The 22,372-nt window shown below is 39.6% G+C and overlaps 1 protein-coding gene across 1 annotated transcript in view; it reads right to left on the reverse strand.

Moving 5' to 3' along the window:
• Nucleotides 1-22,372, reverse strand: part of LOC140369457 (calcium/calmodulin-dependent protein kinase type II subunit gamma-like) — a 103,357-nt gene that overhangs the window by 16,114 nt on the left and 64,871 nt on the right. The window contains exons 9-14 of the mRNA XM_072456805.1: nucleotides 21,974-22,096; nucleotides 20,601-20,684; nucleotides 19,690-19,732; nucleotides 10,738-10,778; nucleotides 6,004-6,081; nucleotides 2,869-2,913 (exon numbers count right to left, since the gene is read on the reverse strand). Coding sequence (XP_072312906.1) covers nucleotides 2,869-2,913; nucleotides 6,004-6,081; nucleotides 10,738-10,778; nucleotides 19,690-19,732; nucleotides 20,601-20,684; nucleotides 21,974-22,096 — 414 coding nt within the window. The remainder of the gene's footprint in view (nucleotides 1-2,868; nucleotides 2,914-6,003; nucleotides 6,082-10,737; nucleotides 10,779-19,689; nucleotides 19,733-20,600; nucleotides 20,685-21,973; nucleotides 22,097-22,372) is intronic.

Below are 22,372 nucleotides of genomic sequence, written 5' to 3' on the forward strand. Positions count from 1 at the left end.
GAAGAAGAAGAAGAAGAAGAAGAAGAAAGAATAATATTCCGATGCGAAAACAATGTTTCCCATTTTTCAAATGTCATAAACTATACATTTTCGGAAAGCGCTCGCGCTTTCCTACCTCATGGTGTGGGTCCCTGGTCACTGACGGGTACTTTCGTTAATTTTGAGTGGGCTCCGCCCACTTTGTGTTTTTGGCCCTCTATACAGTAATAATGTTCAATTTTTGCATTACATGCTTATATGCACGGAACATGCAAGAGATGGGGAACGTATTCGTGAGCTACTTAGCGCAAATGAGTGCTTTATATGGGGATGACGACCGCTTCGCGGTCGTCATCTCAATGTAAAGTGCTCGTTTAGTGCGCACTTTTGCACGGGCTTCGCCCGTTTACAACGGTAATGTTCCATTTTCCTACTACTAATTAGTATGCACGGGGCGTGCATGAGTGAAGGAGTGCGTTAGTGAGTGTTTGGAAGTGGGCGAGCGCTTCGCGCTCGATTTCGTGCGCACTACGTGCGCACTTTCGCAGCCGTGCTTCGCACGGCCTTACGAGATTAATAGGCCTCTCGCCAGCTTGTGGCGCTCGGGCCTAATAATAATAATAATAAATATAGCCGCAAGCGGCAATGATCGGCCCTCGCCACGCCGCCGCCACACCGCCGCCACGCCGCAAGAGGAGGGGGCGCTAACGCGCCCCAATTGTCCTTTTATCACGCCTACTGCTGAATCTGTGACGCTGTCACATGTTCTCCCCTTTGTTTTACCATCAAAAAGCAATTTTATTTTGAATTCTTGGCAAAATGTGCGGCTTTGCCGCACAGACACCGTGACTCTTTGAATGAAAATGTGGATAACTTTTGATGGTCCTGAAGATGAGTCTCACCAAATTTCAGGTTAATAGGGCTGACGCCCTGGGAGGAGTTTGTGAAAGTCTAAAGTGTAAACATGTTCTGGCCCCATTGGAATAACATGGGAGGTTTCGGTCATCGTTACGGCAACGCCATAACAATTATGACATGGGTCTCATTGACTTTTTTGATGGGGATGCTAAAATTGAGTTGTGTGTCAAATTTCATATAATTTCGCAAAACTAAACATTTAACCTCCATATAAAATCTGTAGGGGGCGCTGTGGCGCCAAATGAATTTATTTCACTTCAAGTAGGTTTAGGGCAAAGAGTTTAACAACTGATTCTAATTTGACGCAATTCGGACTTTATCTGCGCAAACGGCAGAAATTTTAAATATGGGAGATTTCTGAAATTTTAGTTACAGTTTGCGGCTTCGCCGCACAGAGACCGTGAGAGGTATCAATGTAATTTGGATAACTTTTGATGTCCCACTCCTCAGTAGCATTTTCACCAAATTTCAGCTTTTTAGGGCCAACGCCCTGGGAGGAGTTCGTAAAAGTACGACGTTTGGAAAGACTCCGAAGTCATGTTTAGCCATTTTTGAAGTAATATGGCCGACATTTGGTTCGGGGGACGGCGTTGCCGTAATAATATTTTTTACTTCTCTTGTCACCATCTACCTCTGCGCCAAATTTCATGATTCTACGATCAGATTTTTTTTGGGTCATTTCCCATCTCTCAATGCATTTTTGGTACATTTGGTGGCGCTGACGCGCCAATTTTTTTTATTTTAGAAAAGGGAAATAGCCAGAATGTAGAGAGGCACGATTTTTAGAGGTGTGCAAATTTTTGTGACTTTTCGTCAATGTTCACTGGGTGAAAAATAGGGGGGTTGGTCCCGAGAAGAAGAAGAAGAAGAAAGAAAGAAAGAAAGAATAATATTCCGATGCGAAAACAATGTTTCCCATTTTTCAAATATCATAAACTATACATTTTCGGAAAGCGCTCGCGCTTTCCTACCTCATGGTGTGGGTCCCTGGTCACTGACGGGTACTTTCGATAATTTTGAGTGGGCTCCGCCCACTTTGTGTTTTTGGCCCTCTATACAGTAATAATGTTCAATTTTTGCATTACATGCTTATATGCACGGAACATGCAAGAGATGGGGAACGTATTCGTGAGCTACTTAGCGCAAATGAGTGCTTTATATGGGGATGACGACCGCTTCGCGGTCGTCATCCCAATGTAAAGTGCTCGTTTAGTGCGAACTTTTGCACGGGCTTCGCCCGTTTACAACGGTAATGTTCCATTTTCCTACAACTAATTAGTATTCTCCCCGGGCGTGCATGAGTGGAGGAGTGCGTTAGTGAGTGTTTGGAAGTGGGCGAGCGCTTCGCGCTCGATTTCGTGCGCACTACGTGCGCACTTTCGCAGCCGTGCTTCGCACGGCCTTACGAGATTAATAGGCCTCTCGCCAGCTTGTGGCGCTCGGGCCTAATAATAATACTGATAATACTGATAGTAATACTAATACTAATAATAAGTGTCCTTGAAGCCACGGCCTGATTTCATGAGATTTGACCATCCAAATACAAATATGACAGAACTGGACTGATGCAAAGAAGGGACATTGTACCACATTGCACCACTAGATGGAGTGTTGAGCTATGTAAAAGTGCTTGCACAATGGCCTCAAACTCATCCCACAGGTCTTATAAGTGAAGTGCATTGAACAAAAACAGCCATTAGATCAGAATATAACAGCGTGCATGGACATAAACTGTGGAAACCAAACTAAATCTCAAGAAACAAACTCCCGCTAACATTTTCTTTTCACGTTCCATCAGTGATTGTGCTAAACTTCCAGTCGGGCTGTTTGTGTCGGGCTGTTTATTCCGATGTCACGCTCGAGGCCGCGTCACAGCAGCCTTTCTCTGCACAATGTGGGACGTCGAGTCAATAATTCAGCGGCGCGCGGCTTTAATTATGGAAAAACCAAACCTAAAACCTAAAAGCTCACCTTGACGCCGTCGGGAGGGTTGTGCACCACTGTGCTCTGCGATTCCTGGGATGAAGAGCAATGGTTAGTCTAAAAAACAACATTTGAAGGGGTTATAATCCGACTTTTGATGTGGCAAACGAGGTGAGGCAATATTCTATGCAATTTGTATGTTGTTGTTTTTTAAAAGCTCTAGTTCTCGACACGGGGCAAAAGGAAGAAGGTTTTGCAGCGTTACATCCGTTTCACAATTAACAATGGCATTTACCTTTTGTTGTTGTTGTTTTTTCAAAGAAGTTTAAAGTGTTAAGATTAGCGACAAAAATGTACATTGTCGAAACAATTTTTTAATAAAGGACAATTGACTAAAAATAATGTTGATTTAAAATGAGGGATGTCAAATTGCTTCAGTTAATTTATCATTTATTATTTATGGTTTTTCAAGACATTTGTACAAAGTTAAAAATAATAATCAGGACCATTTTAGAGGCAAAATTAAGATTTTTCAGTTCAATCTACACTCTAAAAAAGTAAACTTGAATGCAAAAAGCTTTTATGTTCACTTGTATTTAATAATAAGTGTATTATTAACTTATAAACGTTACTGTATCGTTCAGAAAGTGTGATTTTACAAAGCGTGTCACAAACTACAATTTGTATGAGAGAAAATGCAGTATTTTACTGTGATTTGGTCGTTAAATCTGAACAATAATCATTACACTTAAGTTTGAAAATGTGTCATCTTTACTTATAATTTGTGAAATCATAAATCATGAAGTTTTACTACGGTGTTCAACTTTTGAAAAAAATCCAACTTTGATAAATTTGTTCGCTTTAATTAATCACGAAACGTCAAAAATAATTTACATACACAATTAATCTTAAGTATTTCGTTTTAATTTATTTCATACGTCGACACATTTTTGCTGCTTCTAAGATTTGAGAACTACAGCATAATGAAGATTAACTGCAATTTTTTTATTTTTTTTTTTAAATCGCAGACATCGTTCTTCCCGACGTAAACAACAACAACAACAATGTTTAGGAAACGGGACGCCTCATTTCAGCCAAAGTTGATTTAGCGCTAATCCGATTGTGAACGCTGGCATAGCGCTGCAAGCCTTTCCACGCAGGACGTAATTGAACCACTACAAGGTATCGAGTAGTAATGCATGCTAGTGAGAGCTTTTAAACTGCAACGACATGCTAGTAATGGACGGTCCGCGGGGTGAGGGGGGGCGGGGGAGGCGGGGCTCGGGGGGGGGAGGCGGGGGTTAGTGATGAGGCGGATGGAAAGTTGGAGCGAGTCTGACGTGAGCGGGAAGCGAGAGGAAAACGGACAAATCTCAAACGATTACGGGACGTGCGATATATTAAAATGCAAAAGGAACAGAAATTGAGGCACTTTCAGGTGTTTGTGTGATATATTCTGTCCTCCAGCTGCGTTAGTCGAAGAGAGACTTTTGAAATACATTTTGAATCAAATTAAAAGGTGTAAATACGATGGCTGAAGGGTTCTGGATGGAGAATATTTATGAATGCAGTGAATTATTGATGAAACTTATTCTTCTTTGATATATTGTTATTAAAAACAAGATATTGTCGTAGGTGTTTTAGTCTGTAGAGTCCAGATAACGATAACGATGATTATTTTGTATATTTATTTTAAGTTAGTTAATTAGTTTCATCCCGAGTACTTAAACGATACCTGATGTATAGTATGGAACCTGAACAGTACTTATTACATAGTAGGTACACGTTCATGTATTATTCATGATCTAGAATCATAAAACAGAATAATAATGTTGATGAATTCATTTTTAACCAAAACCAGTTGTTTATATAATTTAATTGTGCAGCAACAAGTGATTTTGTGCCGAGTCATGAAAATCAGGTGCGATACATTAGCAAATATCAGTGCTGAAAAAAGTCCGGTAAACGCGACAAAATTGGACCTTTCCTGAACATTTTTAAAATAATCTTGAATAATTGTGTATTTATTGATAAAAATCACATTCTATTGGCTTAAAAATGAGCATCTTATTGTCTATTCCTCTGTATCGCAAAATTGAAAATGTAACACTGATAACTCTACTCAGATCCATCAAGAAGAAAAAGTTGCAATCAATGTTTTTTTTTTCTGTTCTCGGTACCAGAGACGACCTTTAGAGAGGCCGCCCAGTCTACAGCCAACGTTTATGGTGAAGATCAATGTTAGTTCTGTCTATTGCAAGTTAACATTTAATGATATGTTACTTTAAAGTTCATTTAGTCAGCTTTATTCTGTTAACTAAACAAACTACTTGTAAAAGTTGTTAAAAGGTCTAATAATGACTTTCAGCTTCCCGTTTTACACAATATAATTTACATAAATATAATATAATTATTTTTGAATAAAATATATATTGTTTTAAATTCTTAATCACTATAGCAACCAATTTCTCAGCATTTTGAAAGCCGTGGATAAAACGGGTTTATTTCAGTTGTATTAAAGATTACAATTGGTAAAAGACCGATATACAGGAACTACAAGGTTTACCACAAGGCTGCAAACTAGGTCCATTACTATTTATGTTTCCTTGTTGCGATCATTGTAATCCATTTTTTACTCTTGAGATTAAAGTGATGTTTACTGATGTCAACGGTTGTCGTTTAGAGTCTATTTAGCAGCTGTTAGCATCAACAGCTATTAAAAAAACAACTTTTTCTTCATTCGTCTCCAACTTTTTCATAATGTGACTTTCATTTGTATAATGTTACGTGCAGTAAAGTCAGTGCCACAATTTTAGTCCAGTCATTCAAGCCTCTGTGAACAAGCTGTTAATATGAATAAACAGATTAGTAAAAACAACACAAAATAAAGTCATACAATAATTGAACTAAATCTGAATCAGCTAAAACAAAACGTCTCTTTAATGGCAAAATGATGTCCATGCGTTTGTGGTGTTGACAAGGTGCACATGTGCATCCAGAGATGTTACAACATTTTCAAACATTTTGGGGCTGCACATGTGCACCTTTGGGAAATGAAGGGAACTAATGAAGGTAATTGTACTTATGGAGAACACAAGCAACGACTAGGACAATGAAGGGCCTAGAATGCATCTATGGGGTTCAGCCGGATACTTTCGGCGGGCGAGCGAGCCTTTACTGTACCATCTGGGCGTTGGCGGTGGTGTCTTTCAGGGCATTGATGGCGCTCACTATACTGTTCTTAGTGTTGTTGGTGGAAGGCTGGAGCAAGAAAGTCACAAATAGTACACTTAAATGACTACAGGGCTGCTCAAGACACGCACAACGTTTTCCCTCGTTGAAATCGGTTGAATTTGCTGTGACATCTGTCCTTGAAAAGCTGACAACTAAAACGTAAATGTATTTTAGTGTTTCAATTGGAAAAATAAGTAGGTGACGCTTTAAAATAAGGTTTCTTATTCATAAAGACACAACTAAACACTAGTTATTTGTATTATTCACTAAAAAAAGCCATGAGCCAATTTTAAACGTTTTTTTGCGGCTTGTTAAACTGTTGTAAATGCCTGATAAGTGCTAATAAACAAATAACTAATGCTTATTAACGCCTTATTATTAGTTTACAAAGGAACCTTATTTTAAAGCGTTACCAAAAAGTTAAATTGTTTTATCCATTTATAATTGTATTAAATTAGTACAATAAATGCTAAAACTTTCAAGCATTTATTTGTTTTAATTGAGATAAGTTTCTCTTATAATGGAGTGGACAGAACTCCAAAAATATAATCTTTTTTTTTTTTTTTAAATTGAGTAATGTTTGGAGCTTAACTTCCTGTTGGCTGAAGCAACGGTTTTACAAAGCCATGTGAGGCAATTTGTTCATTTTGGGCTCTCCAAAAATACATTTAATGGAATTGTTAAATGATCCTAAAACAGAACAAACTCTCCTGGTGACGTGCACAGTGCCCCCTACTGGCCCGAAAGACACTCAATACATTTAGTGTCTCGCTGATTAGATCCAGTCAGTGTTGACGGCTTGTAAACGTCTCCAGGAATTATTGTTTCCTTTGATGAGCAGCAGCAAACTTAAAATATATTGATGTCATAGCTAGGAGTAGATGATATTGTCAAAACTTAATATTGAGTTTCCCAGTAACAGTTAGACAAATCTAATAGAAATGTGTTAAAACATGTCTTTAAACATGTTAGCTGAGGTTTAAGTATCAGACAAATGTAAAATGTCTGTAAAATATGTCGCAAAAGTGCAGAAATGTCACCTTATTTGAAATCACTTTACATTTTTACTTTCTAATCAGCTATTTTTTGCAGCATTTTTAAAAACTACAACCTTAACACTCTAAAAACAACGTTCACAATATTATCTATATTGTCCGCCTCTAAATTGTAGCACATCATTTCAACGCCCTCCCCTCTTTTGTACAGCCTTCTTGCAGCCAGACGCATTACTGATCCGCGCCCTTCAGGAAAACCGTGCTGTCGTTTGGCGTTGCCGGCAGGATCTCGCAGACTACTGCAAGCTAACGGGATAAACGTCAGAGAGTGCGAGCCGCAGAAAGGGCTGTAGATCGTCCCTTTTACTGCCTGGCTAACTCTCTATGCCTCTTGCCACTTAGCATCAACAGAGGGACCCCCTGGGGCAGTGGAGATTGTGAAGGAGGAGTGCTTAATGGCTACAGAGAATGACGGACAGTGCTCGTAAAAAAAAAAGAAAAAAAAAAAGAAACTCCAGCCAAAGGGAATGGGCTAAATATTAACAAGTGGCTTTAGTGGGAATAAAAGAAACATTCTTAGGTCATCAGCCATTAAAGGTTAAAATCACCACAATATATACACTGTGCCATGGTTACACGGGGGAAGATCGCCAGGATAACCATGGATTTATTCAGCTAATTTCACTGGAGGAGACAGTTAGAAGGATGAAAGGGGTGAAAGTCTTGGCTCTGTTCAGACTGGGCAGGTTACAATATATTTCACCATTTGTTCAGCACGTTTTATTTGCAATTTCAGATACTAGTGCGGTCGACCTTTAGTTATTTAGTCCGTTAAATCAGTCAGTGTTTAAGTCGAAGTTTGTACTATTTTATTTCATTTCGATTATAAAGATTTGTGTGGGAAACAGCAAAAAAAAGAGTGACTTGGCTGAATATTTGGTAGAAAGTGTTATCTGTCTTTTTGTAGTACTTTTCTGAGTAAATAGTGTATGTATGCGCAGTTGTGGTCGGATACACGGTCAGATCGAAGAGATATTGCACAGTTTTGACATTTTCTGACAGTTTCACACGAGGCTGCAAAGTTTAATCTCACAATTGGCAAAGGCTGCAATTTTTTTGAAGTACCGACATTTCCTTCGACAAAATCGCTTTTCGCTCTCATCCATCAAAAAACGGCTGATTTGATGCTCTGAAATGCATGCGATTCTTTTATCAGTTCACAGGCCTATTTCAGTATTTGTTTTTGTCAATTGGATGGGTTTAAACTTTGAACAGAATCCTATTATTAAAAGGTAAATAGCATCGCAATCCCAATACTTGTCCGAAAAATCCCAAGTGGATATTTTTACCAAATCAGGCAGCGCTAGTTTCACGCCACTGTCCACCATCTTTAGTGAACCAATCGATCGACAGGGCATGTGGCTTTATTTGACCAAGAATGTCTATAGTCGACCACAGCTCCAGTAAATCCAAAACCACGAGAGAACGTTCGCTGGCCTAGTTGTGCAACCAAATTTTGTGCGATAGACATTTTGTTGTCTCGTTTCTGCCATAGGAACAATATTACCACTCAAATAATCAACATTAGCGTGGAACCTAAAGTGTATGCAGCTTTTCTGGTTAAAAATCCGTTGCTACGCTTGTTTTTTTTAGATGTAATTGCTTTACCTGAACTTTTCCAGAGTATGGCATTGAATGGAATGGTTTTTAAAAAGGAGTTTAGCAATAAAATCACCTGTAATTCAATCAACGTAAGGTATAAACGTGTAATACCGTACTGTGGAACATTCCGGGCAAAAAATAATTCGATCTCCATGGAGACAAGCACGTGGCAGACCCCTCAAAGGAACATAATTGATAATTGAATTGTTCTTTATTGTGATAGTTTAGCTAAGGTTTTAAAGCCGAGCTAAACGTGTTGAAAAGAAGATGTGGCCTTGTTGGGAGGATGTTTTACAATGAGATTCACTTCATCGATGAGACTTGACTCTCCCTGAATGAGCCTCATGAGCACATTTGTTTGAAGCCTATTCAGAAATCTGGCAGAAAATGGAGAATGACCGGAGTCTAATGAACCCGGCTGCCGTGGTGATGAAGCGCGTCATGTTCTGGTCATTTGCGGTCGAGCATTAATCTGATTTGAACAATTGGGCCTGAAACGTGTCCCTTGTACAAGCTGTACTTCAGCTGAAAAACAAATTAAGTCAGCGGCAGGTCGAACATTTCAGCCATCGAGATTGTTTTTTTTTTTGACGTGTCCCATGTCACCTTAGTTTGAGAAATTTAGAGGTGTAAACTTGAACTGGAAGCGTTCAAATGTATTATGACGTTACAGTTCTGTTAGTAGTTGATTCAGTTGGATTATACTGCTTTTGTTTACTTTTCTAAATGGTCTTTGCTAAGGGAATTGGTATTGATATTGACAAAAATGAATATCTCAATCTATTTTTTACATTGTCTCGATAACAACAATTTTTTTGTGCTAAAATGACCCGTAAATGTCTTGTTCAGGTTCAAGTATGGCACGAATGGACCAGAAATGGACAGAAATATCACTTTATACATTACACTAAACGTTTCTGTCTCTTTTTGAACACTTGATACTTAAATTTTGCATATCTCCATCACAACAATTACAATATTATAAAATGTTCAATATAAGAAGATTTCTATAAATAACCGTTACAGTTGTGTCTTAATGTCGTCTGCACTGAACTAGAGCAAAGGATTTCTTATTTGACGTATTGTGACTTTCTGGGGATACGATATCAGTTACTGTTACATCCTTACCGAGAAGTCGACCTGCTAAAGTTTCAAAGGCGTTTCACCTGGACAATGTTTCAGAAATCAAGACGTTTCGAAAGCCATTTTCAATCTTGAATGTCTTGTGCATGGACATTAGGGATGTCATGATAATTAGATCCATCGATAATCGTGATTATTCAGTCGCAATATAATCATAGGAACCAACAAATAATAATTGTGACCATTTTAGAAGCAAAATTAAGTCTTTATAGTTCAACCTATCGCCCCCCAAAAAATAGACCTAAACGTAAATCACTTTTTTTTTTTTTTTAATAATCTGGCCGTTTTTGTAAAATTTAACATAGTTTTATCTTTCAGAGAGTTCACTTTTGTAAATTGGGTCACAAACATGAGGAACAGTGACACGTCAGACCACGAGAGTGAAAGAAAATTCAAGATTTCCCTGTCGTTTGGTCACAGTCTCAATAATCGTGAATAATCGCAAAACCGTGATGTTTTTCCCCTCAATAATCGCAACACTCACATTTCATATCGTGACATCCCTAATAGACTTAACAAAATTGAGTGGCCAACATCTTCATTTCTGAACCACTATCCAGAAAACTACCTTTAAAAACCTTGTAGTTCATTTTGCCGACCCAGCACGGAAATCAAACCCTCTAGTTTTTGGGGCGAGCGTAACCAACTGAGTCACCGCCGACAACCAACGTGTGGTGTGTTTAAAAACTGGAACATATTTGCATTTTTACGGCGCCGGGCCATCGAAGAGCGGCCTATAAAACCGCGCTCGTCCTGATTAGCCGGGAACATATGGCCACCGCACCTCGGGCAAATCGAGCGGGGCCCCCGTGATTTTAACGCCAAGTCTGAATAGAGCGATAGAGTTTGGAGTTTAAAAGGATCATTAGACCAAAAACCTTACCTTAGCAGAGTCGGACTTCTTGTTGAGTAAACTTTTGCATGCTGGAAAATACATGAATAAAAAAAAAGAGGATAGAAAGGGAAAGACGTGTATATTTATTAGCAGTCGGCACAAAAGGTTTCCAAAACTATCTCTTTACGTTGCAGAAAAATGACATGCACTTAATGGATTTTCCCTCATTATCGTCTCGGCAAAACGCTGCACGAAAATCCCGTACGTTTGTTTATGTTGTTGTTCGCTTGTGAATGCATTTGCGGTCTACGGGGAATCATACGCCGAGAGTACAGTAGACCAGCGCCCGATGTGTTTCCCGTCTAAAGAGGACCCCGGTGTGGATGTAAGTCTAGTTGTTGAGACTCAGAAACTGCACAGGCGCTAGGTTAATGCACGCCATCGATTTCCTTTAAGGGATGTAGTCACTTTTGCTTTGGCTCTACGCGGCTCTCGACTGTTGGCGTTAAGTGTTGCCTCTTCCTCTCCGCTACCAACGCACACGCCCACACAAAAATTGCTTGCGCTAGGGAGATCTTTTTTTTTTTTTTCTTACCTGAAAATTGGAAGGGTGAATAAAGAAGTACAGAGATGTAGAAAGGGGATTTGGGGGATTAGGGAAGAGAAAGGCTTTCGGGGATTTCGATACAAAAGACATAAAGGGCACAGCGTTAAAGGCAGCGAGCTATAGACCCGATAGTGATGTTTCATAACGGGCTGCGGATGCATTTTGAGGCGAAATCGAGCTAGCGTATAGCTCGTAGCGCGTTTCGAACGACAAAACCTGAACGAACGTGACACACATTGACCTACATTTGGTCGTTACTTACCCAGAGTCGGCCTAAAGTGGCGGATATTGACAAAATGTAGCGGTTTGTCACGGTTGGTTTCGTCGACTACGTTGTTAGCACGTTAGCCTTTAGCTCGCGTGATGCTAACGAGTCCAACGAAAGGACAATTTTGTCATTGTGCGTTAATATGAGATTGTTCGCACATTAGTCGCACGTACAATTGTCCAGTAATTTTGCGTGACCAATTCAAAAAATGTATTTAAAAAATTTAAAGTCAGCCATGTTGTTTACGAACACTAATGAGGTCCATAGCCACCGCCGACTCATGCGCCTTCATCATTTTTGGTGTTCGAATTGCAGCAGCAGTTTGGGCCTTGCCATGCAGCATCCAAAGGAAATAGTCACAAAAAAAATAAACAAATAAAAACAATTTAAATTAGAATAATAAAAACGGTTCTTTGAAGGTGCACATCCTCCAGTCATAAACTGATCTGCCTTTAGGGGGCGAAAGTGACAGCAAGAGACAACGTTCAAATGCTTTCTAATGTCTTCAAAATTAAACATTTAAATTTGTAATCGTTCTGTTTAATACAATAGAAGATTCAATGGTTTAAAGTTTGTGAAAAGATTGTGAATTTATTGTAAAATTAATATGAGTTCAACCATTACAGGCGCTGTACCCGATTTTTACCGTCTTATAAATGCAAAAAAAAAAAGATCTAGTTCATTTTAAACAGTTTGCAGTGACTTTATTCCTCACTTTCCAAACGCATTCTGAGCGTTCTAATTTTCCACCCCAATGAGTTTTTAAGCTCACAACTTTCAGAGGACGGGGCTTTTAGTTTTGCTGCTAACAACGACTAGCATGCTAACAGTGCACTTCCTGGTTTCCGGACAGTAAAATGTTTTATAATTTGACGCAGACGGCACGCGGCGTTCTTATTTCATCCCTAAGAGCTGTTTTTTTTACAATATTATGTCTTTGCTGGGGCAAGAAATGTTTTTATAAATTATTTTATGTAAAGTCTATGTGACAGTTTGGACGACACATTTCACTAAAACGCAGTGAATACAATTATAATTCAGATTCAACTTAACAATTTGCCTATTTGTCCCCAGTTTGACCATTTTTGTAAAGTTTAAAATTGTACTTCCTGGTTGGACAGTAAATATGACATAGGTAGAGGTAATCCCACCACTGTTACCTAGCAACCAGGCTGTAAACAAGAGCCAAAATCCATATTAAGTCATGATTTGACCAACTATAATACTATATAACACCTTTATTTTGTTTAATGATCATTTAAACTGTTTTTGCCATGTCGCACATTGATGACATCACAGAGGGATTCTGCTTTACCACTCAGCACTACTTCCTGAACATTTAAACTCGTATTTTACACACATTTCTTCACAAACTGCAACTTGACGGACATAAAACTATGATAAATATTTACCACAGGTTCTAGAACACCAAACTAAGTCATAATTAGAAAAAAAAAAAAAGGAAAACCTGTCACGTGGCCTTTAACTGCACAGACAACCATCGGGTACAGCCACTTTCAGGTTAATAACGTCCAGTAAGCGTCCACTACTCCCCGCATAGAGTCACAGTTCATTTGAGCGGCGCAACACGTGTCGGCGAATTAGAAAGCATTTGAAAGTGTCTGAACGAAACAAGAGTGTACCACACAGCGACACCCGCATGCGAGAAAGGGAGCAAGGCACATCAAATAAAACAAATAAATGAATAAAAAAATCTCGACACGGCGTCAACACTTTGCTCTCTAGATGTTTTTATATATCAAAAATAAAACGAAAACGGGGTCAACATCACGGGAGAAACTGCCAAGCCTCGCCTCAGCCAAAACTGCAGAGAAGCGGGTCACGAAAAGTGCAAAAGTGCGTTTCTTTTTCACGTCAGGCATCATCATCCCAGCGCTAAAAGCCATAAACCAAGCGGGATGTTGCTTTGGGGAAATAATGGGGGGGGGGAAAGGTTATGGTGTAATCCCATTTTTTGAGTGATAATGATCAAAGAAACGCCACACAATATGTACAATGATGACTTACTGGTCCAGTGTCGGCGAGGACGCCCATAACTGCAGGGCTTTAGCTCATCATCGTCAAACCGACACATTCAAATCTCCACTCAAAATGCACACACGCCACTAGCGCTACACGTAAAGGAATTGTTTTTTTTTGGTTTTGTTTTTTTGCGTTGGCTTCTTGCGCGTAACGACAAGCAGCGAAGGCTCGGCGGCGTCACGATCTGTAAATGTTTAAGTGGGAGGGGAATGCACGGCGGAGCAGGAGGAGATTCTCCCTTTGAAGGCAACGGAGAAGCTAGTCTGCTCTCGAACCGCGAAGGAGACACATCCAAGGAGCCACCGGAGGAATCGCTGACCTTGACCCGCCCGTTCCCACCCGAGAAATCTTAAGTTGTTGCACAAGTTTTGAGACAATGTTTACACTAATGTTTTATCCCTACGCAAAGGCTAACACAGCCGCGCTAATGCTATAAACTGTACTTAGATTGGCTCTATTTACACATTTGGGTTGTGGATAGAGGTGGTATTGTCGAATTTAAAGCGAGAAACTGCAGGTCAACGGGGAAGAAAAATGTTAAATTTAGAGAGGGATCAAATTATTTGAAAAAAAATTAAAAAACGTTATCCGTATACATTTTACATGACGAATAAATCTGAAAAATGGATAGAGCCAGGTTGAAATTTCTTGCTTCCTTTTGTTGACATAGTTAATTAAAAAAGAAAAAAACTAGGAATTTCGGATCTTGAAAATTGGACTGCAAATAAAAATTTTGCCTAATTTTGAAAAAGTTTTTGTAGGAAAAAATTTTGCTTGAAAAAAAAATAAAAATAAAATAAAAAACACTAAATACCTTTTTTATTCATCAAATCATAATTGGTAAAGTTTTAGAATTGGCAAATCCATAAAACGTAATTTGAAAATCTTTTTTGCGGAAGCCGAAGAATTCCATTCATCTCATTTTGCACCAGTTTAACCATTTCAGTCGTGCTTTGTAAAAGACATTAGTGTAAACATGTATCAATGCACGACGACACGGGCGAGACACGGGACGACTCCGACTTCCCTCGTCATCCGCACCGAAGTCGTCTCTAATCGTTCCGTTCTCCACTTTAACACGTTAACCGTTGCCCCGCCCACACCCGCACACACACCCAGGTCAGACGATGGCAGCACGCCAACCCAGCTCTTGCCGGCCCCCTGCAGAGTCAGTTCCCGCCCCTGAGATACAAGCCCCTCCTCTTCCCCCTGGCCCGGAGCGCGGGGCAGTTTGAGGGGCAGAAGAAGTCAAGGTGATGTGGCTGATGTCATGTGTGTGAGATTTAGGGCTGCACAATACCGGGGGGAACTTACGGTAATCCATCGCCGCCGCCGCGCAAATTAGCATGCTAGTCAACTTTAAAAGCCTTCTTGGCACGGTTTCAGTGCGTTTCAGCGCGTTTCACCGACATTACGCATAATGAATTTGTCGTAATGAACTTTTTACGACTTCCTGCCATGTCCGGCACTTTTGTCCGACGCGTAGCGTTCGCAACGGCGCCAATTCTAGCGAGATACGTTCATGGTTCCGACTATAAAAATAAAAGGTGTCGAGTATTGTGCAGCTCTATGACTTTGAAAAGGTGAAATGATTGATGCTGGCTATGAGTCGTAGCGGTAAATGCTGTGTAAGAAGCACTTTGTGTTGCATTGATCGGCGTTAAAAAGTGCGAAAATGTCTCGCGCTCTTGTCGGGATCCGGTGGGTGATAAATGCGTGTGCGATTGTTTCGTGTGCGATTGTTTCATGTGCGATTGTGTCGTGTGCGATTGTGTCGTGTGCGATTGTTTCGTGTGCGATTGTTTCGTGTGCGATTGTGTCGTGTGCGATTGTGTCGTGTGCGATTGTTTCGTGTGCGATTGTGTCGTGTGCGATTGTGTCGTGTGCGATTGTGTCGTGTGCGATTGTGTCATGTGCGACTGTGTCATGTGCGACTGCGATGGCGATGCTGGTGACGGGCGGCATGCAGAGTCTGGGTCCTGTTGAGCAAAAGGGGGAGAGGGGCGCCCCTTTTTGAAGAATGGTGTATGCGTTTTAGGGCTGCACTATATCCACAAAATACGCTACTGTATTGTTTTCGAATATCGCACTTTTTATTCGTAATTCAATAAGTTTTTGATTAAGTTCTAGAAGACTTATTCATTACTTGTAAAACTGTCACTATCAACATTTAAAAGGCAATAAAACGAAACAAAACTTTTTTTTACCAGTGATTTTCATAATTTAATGCATTATGATAAACTTCTAAAAAAACGTAAAACATTTTTTTCTAAAACTTGAATTTAATTCTAATTTTACTTGTTGAACAAAAGTTTGGTGGAATTGAAATTAAAATGTTTACACAAGGTCAATCTTTATCAAAAAGTAACAAGATTAAAGTACATTCATTGTCTTTAAATTGTAATTTTTAAGAATTTTATTTTATTTATTTTAATAAATGGAAACATTTCTATTTAAATAATTGTCTCACTCTAAACTAAAATTATGCTAAATTAGACCTAAAATTTAAAAAAAAATCTGGACTGGACTATATTTTTGACTGCATAAACAAAAACTGCATTATTCTACCTCTCTCGTTAGCCCCCCTGAGCGTCGTTAGCTCATATACGCGTGACAATACGTGAGCGTGGTCGTATAGTGCAGCCCCGCGGTGTGAATAGAGGAGTGGATGGGCGTGTCTCTTGGACGTACCTTCCTGAGCCAGTGAGGCGGTGGAGGAGGCGGCAGCAGCAGAGTTGGTATGCTGCCGGCCCACTATTGGACAGAAATGCTACAGTTGGGAGGGGCTATACAGATAGTTCAGGCGGTACCTCGGTCATTTTGGGTCCGTTTCCATTTTAACCTAGGGCCTAGAGCGCGAAAGGCGGAGCTGCCGAAGCCCGAATGCATCGCGCGTGTTAACGACCGAGAAGAGGCTGGCTGCAAAAGCACGAAGAGGTGGCAACGCGACGGCTGTCTCGGCGTCAGTGCGAGAACGCTTTCTTTTTCTTAGCACGATGGTTAATATTTATGTTTCTCATCTAAAAACTCAAAATTCGTGATTTGTTCTCTTAAGGGACACATATTATACATTGTTTGTGCTGTTATTTGCAGCGGTTCTACGTAACTGGCATGCTACTATAGCTCTAAGTAGCTGGCATGCTAATATAGCTCTAAGTAACTGGCATGCTAATATAGCTGTGAGGAATGCTAACAAGTGTATTTATAGACTTAAAAATGTGCACAATTTCTACCTTTAACATGACAATTTAGGGAAAATGTTAGCGTTTTCTGAGGCGCAGAGGGAAAGCGCCTCATAAACAGAATTAATTAAAGCAGCGTGAAGGAACTAATTACAACTCCAGGTATGTTTCTGATGACGAAACAATGTTTACATGCTCAAACAGGGCAATTTAGCATCATATCCTTTTAATATAACATAAATAACTTTACACAAGAAAACATAAATATCAGATTAACATGTTGAGCTAGCGTAGCATTGTATTTATATAGCTTTTTATTCTTGATGCCCTTCCAAGAGCAACTGTTTGTGAAAATTAGAAATAGAACAGAAATTAATTACAGGGTTAAGAAGGAGAATTCGGCAAAGTATTCAAGTTATCTTTCTATAGTCAAGTGAAGATTCATCATCATAAGGATAATTCTCAAATTGGATGGATTTCAGATGCCTCGTTTCCCCAATTTCTCAACTTTCGGGAATCTGTAACGCTTTGTTTTCATAAAGTGTCAAATAACGAAAGTAAATCTCTTGTTTTCTGGATCTGGCCACTTGAAATTCACCTCCTAAAACAGCTCAATGACTTGCAGAACGGAAAGCGGGAACAGAGAGCAGCGACCGCTAACGTATAGCATAGCGCTGCGTAGCTCACTTTCCTTCTCGCACCGACGGCGACCTCCATTACAAGCCGCGTCCGCGAGATTTGCAGCCAGCCCGCGACCCGGCCCGGCGCAGTGCAAACGGGCTAAAGCTAACGACGCACCCCTGTGGCTCTCTAGGCCCGGAGTTAAAAATATTAGCCATCGACCGACCAATTACTTTCGGCGGCGGAGAACAAAGGCCCCGGCAATAACGACTCACTCCCGAGCCAAAAGAAAGAAGAAGAAGAAGAAGTAAAAACCCACACACACTAAATCTTAGCAGAAACTTTTTTGTGAAGCCAATAAGACGTCGCAGGAATATGTAAACTAGCTTTGAAGCTCCAGTCTCGCTCAGGCACAAGTCCGGGGCAGCGTCATTCATCCACACAAACGAGAGGAGAGACACGTTAGACAACAGAAGAAGACGGACATCCACAATCACCTTTTTGTTTTGTTTTTTTCCTTCAAAATGGACAAATATTACACAAAACAGACACATAATTCAGTATTAGCTTACTCGTGTTAGCGTTAGTAGCACGTTTGACCTGTAGCAAATCACGTAAAAGTTATAGAGAAAGTACGTTGCAAATTATACTAAGAACAATTCACATTTTCTGTCTTTTTTTGTGTGTTTTTTTGTTAGCTAAACACGGACTATACCCAATTCACGCGAGCTCTAACATGGTAAAATTGCTAGCGTCTTCATTTGCGTACTGACACAGCTAGCCTAACATGCTAGGTCGCGGCTTTAAAGGAAGACTTTTAGCATGTAGCATTTGCATAGTGCGTCGCAAATAGCGGTAATGAAATGCTACGGATGCTAATTCTTCCGCTAATTGCTAATGCTATCCATTTTGCCTGCGACTTAGCTCGTATTATGCGCGTACGTTAAATACAGGCGCTCAGTGTTCACCAATAGCAAACACCGCTAAACGTACTTAGCGACTACTAGCTACTAGCTGCTGCGTACAGTGTGTTAATCATTTACGTATGAGAAAAAAAGAATATTAGCACGTATTAGTCCAAACACAAAGGAATCGAATAACTTATAAACCTTTAATTTTAAATCTTGAGAAAAAATAAATAAAGTGTTAAGGACCAAAAAAAAAAAAGTAGCATAAAAAATACTTGCACCACATTTTGAGAACCACTCGTCTATAACATAAAGCAAGTCACTCGTTACAACACGACTCTTCATTTCACTGAATGTCACAGTTTAATGTTGTAAATAGGCCTGTCACTATAACGACTGACGCTATATCGACCAACCGTTCAATATACCAAAAATAAACCTTCTAACTCGAGCATTACTGTGATTTATTACGAGATACTAGCAATATTTTAGCGCTACATATGTTTATCGAGGTTTAATGGAATTATATTTAGCACCGTTGTGTTACTGTAGAGATGACATTACACGGCTTTCATTAGACGTGCAACGGTAAAGGAAATATCAGCTATTTTAAAAAAACATTTCTTAAAAAAATAGGGAAAACACGTTCTACAGTTCAGACCGTAGCACCATTAAAATGATATTGTACTGTATACTTTGCAGATAGCTTGATTTTCTACTATAAAAGATGGACAAATGTACCTTTTCTAGCCTAAAATATGTATTTGCGGTTCACAAATAGTATAATCAGTGCTGATTAAATGCAAAAATAATCAACAGGTATTTGTATTTGTTCAGTAAAACACTAACTTTGATCAAAAACGCAAAGAATATTTGTCCTAATCCGCTATGAAATAAACAAATCATATTAAATACTGTAGTAAATGTCCATCTGCGTCGATTCATTCGTCAAAACCATCTACATTTTTCATATTTTGTGACATTCTGATCTTCTAATCTCAGTTTCCTCGCTTAAATCACATGACATTCTACCTCCGTTTAAGAACGTAGAACGCATCTGTGGCTAAAGTTAAAGCGTTTCTTGCTCATCGATGCATTTGCGATGGCACGGCGTGTTTTAAAGCATCGTTATCGTGACAGGCCTAGTTGTAGCAGCAGCAGTACACACATCAACATGGTGCTGGTGTATATTTATATTGTCGTGAGTGGGTGCGTGATGTGTGTGTGTGTGTGTGTGTGTGTTTGTGTGTGTGTGTGTGTTTGTGTGTGTGTCGGGAGGAGGAGGAGGAGGATGGAGGAGGTGCAGAGGACTCTAGACGCTCTCCTTCCTCCTGTGTTGCGTTGGAGGCTCGGGGCCAAGGGCACACCCACCTGAGAAGTTTCTGGACACCAGCATGGTGGTGAGGATGGCTCCCTGGAGGGGCAGAGAGGAGGAGGAGGGGCAGAGAGGAAGAGGAGGAGGGAGAGAAAAGCATTAGAACCATCTGAAGCACCATGGAGCTTTGTGTGAGAGAGTCAAGAAACGGATAACAAGAGACGTCCAACGAAGACGCAGCGCTCACTGAACATGAACGTCATAGACAGTCCAAAGTTTGACAAATTGGTCCGAGAAACATGTTTTTAGATGACTTGTGCTATAAACTCATCTAACTGACAAAAGAAAAGCATGTTTTTAGACGACTTGTGCTATAAACTCATCTAATGGACCAAAAAAAAAAAAGCATGTTTATAGACGACTTGTGCTATAAACTCATCTAACAAATGAAATACGCGCTGTATTGATTAAAAACACAAAAACATCATATCAAATCAGATTAATTAATAGCATTGCGTCTAAATAAATATATGAATACAAATCCCACATTCATCCAGGAGTGACGCGTTGTGGAAAAAGGTTGTCATCTGGACAGTGTTTTAGTTTTTTTTTATATCAAGATGGAAGTCAAAACTTATGATAAACTGATGATAAATTGAACACGTTTCATTTGACAGACATAAAGTAAAGAGCATAACACAGGCTTATGCAAATACATTTGTCACATTTTATTCTCATTTTGGCTCCGTTCAAACACAAAGAAAGCGGTCGTAGTGCCTCGTTTTCATAGGGCCTTTTTAGTCCATGTAAAACGGGTCTTAAGGATGTGGGTGGGCCCGATCGCTCAACGCTCGCGCCATAAATAACGAGGAAAAAAAAGAGAAAAATAAGTCTCCTAATGGAAAGTAAACTGAAGTGTAAACCTGGACTGTGCAGTGGAAATGAACGATAAATAATAGAAAAGCACCTTGAGTTTCCTGCGAGCGTTGAACTTGCGGAGACACTCCACGGTCTCCTGTCTGTGCATCATGGACGCCACTGTGGACCGGTGCTGCGGAGGGACAATAAAGACACACGTTACATCAAGTGCTTTTTGAAGTGGATCGTGTTGTGCAATCGACCGCGCTCCGAGCGGCCCACGGATGCAAAGTGAGCCGGAGAAACGCTTGAATTTGCCGTTTAGGAAAGAATAACCTCAGGACTCAACTTGAAAAATTGAAAAATCTGAAGAAGAAATAAAAAAAGGAAAAAATAGAACAATTAATTCTGAACTTCATACGCTCAAATTCTTCATTTATGATTTTTTTTAATGCCTATTTTTTTTTTTTTTTTTACTTTTTTCCATTTACTTACCTTATGTTCTCCCTGGACCAGCTGTTTTTTTTATTTACATTTTTCTATTTTTTCATTTTTAAAACAAATCTCTCTTTTTTCATTTTTGTTTTGTTTTTCAGTTTTGTTTTTCTATGTTCTAATAAAAATAACTAATAAAAGAAATACTTTGCTGTTTAACTGTCGGTTTGAGGATGTTTTGACCTGGTTTATGGATCATATCTCAGTCATTACTGGGCCAATTCACATGAAACAAAAACTGTCACGTTCAGCTAAAATGACTAAAGTGGAGAATGTTTTACAATTAAGCATGATTGTCAAAAGTAAGGACGCCACAATTGTTTAGTTAATTGATAATCGTAAATAATTCTAAAACTAGTGTCAGAACTGTATGCTCATTTGAACAGTTTTTCAATGTAAAATGTGACTTTTCAGTTTTAGAAGGATCTCGAGTTTTATCACAATTAGTATTTATGGTCACAATGACAGTCTATTGTCTAATTGGGTAATATATTTGATTATATAAGATCAAAATTGGCATCGGACGTTTTTCTTAGACTCAAAATCGAGTTTTAAATGTTCGCATCGTAAAAACACTACAATTGAGACAAAAATGAAGATAAGATATTTCAATCAAAAAGACAAACATTAATGAATTAAGTTTTTGAACCAAATCTCCAACAAGAAAATAAAGTATGAGGATAAAATCTCATCTAAATAGACAAAAGTGGCATGAAAAAAGAAATAAATCTAAATTTGTATCGAGTTTGAAATGTTTATATCGTTAAAAACACGGCAAAAAAATTAGGCATAATTTGATCCAAAAAAGACATTGTGAGATTAATATGGCAAGTTTTTGAACCAAACTCCAACAAAAAGAAATAAAGTTGAACATTTATGGCTTTTTCGTTTAGTTATTTCGTCAAAAACATTAAATCGAGTTAAAAACATCTTATTCATGTCCGAGTGACTGAAGTGGCGGGCGAAGTGGGCGAAGCGGGCACTTACGCAGACCCACGGGTGCTTCAGCGCCTGCTCGGCGGTGATCCTCTTGGCCGGGTTGATGGTCAACATCTGGTTGATCAGGTTCTTGGCCTCCGGAGTGACCGTGTCCCACTCTGGAGACGGAAACTGGAGAGAGAAGAAGACGAGGAGGGCGCGGCGTTAACGAAAGGGAACGCCGCTCCCACGTCCAGCTTTGATTACAAGTCATTCATTTAGTTTATTGGGCGACGTGGCAAATCATCAAGAGCGTCGCAATTTTCAACGGCAGAGCCTAGATCACACGGTCATGCACGAGTGGCTTTAACCATCCGCTTCTTAAGACGGTTCAGACGTCGCTGTGATTGATTAAATCCACCCGTCAATCACTCAAGAGCCCGACAGAGCCGGACCAATGAAAGGAGT

This window comes from Eucyclogobius newberryi, unplaced genomic scaffold (assembly GCF_026437365.1).
Source record: "Eucyclogobius newberryi isolate DKJ021-1_F unplaced genomic scaffold, fEucNew1.0.hap1 SCAF_20, whole genome shotgun sequence".
Classification (NCBI taxonomy): Eukaryota; Metazoa; Chordata; class Actinopteri; order Gobiiformes; family Gobiidae; genus Eucyclogobius; species Eucyclogobius newberryi.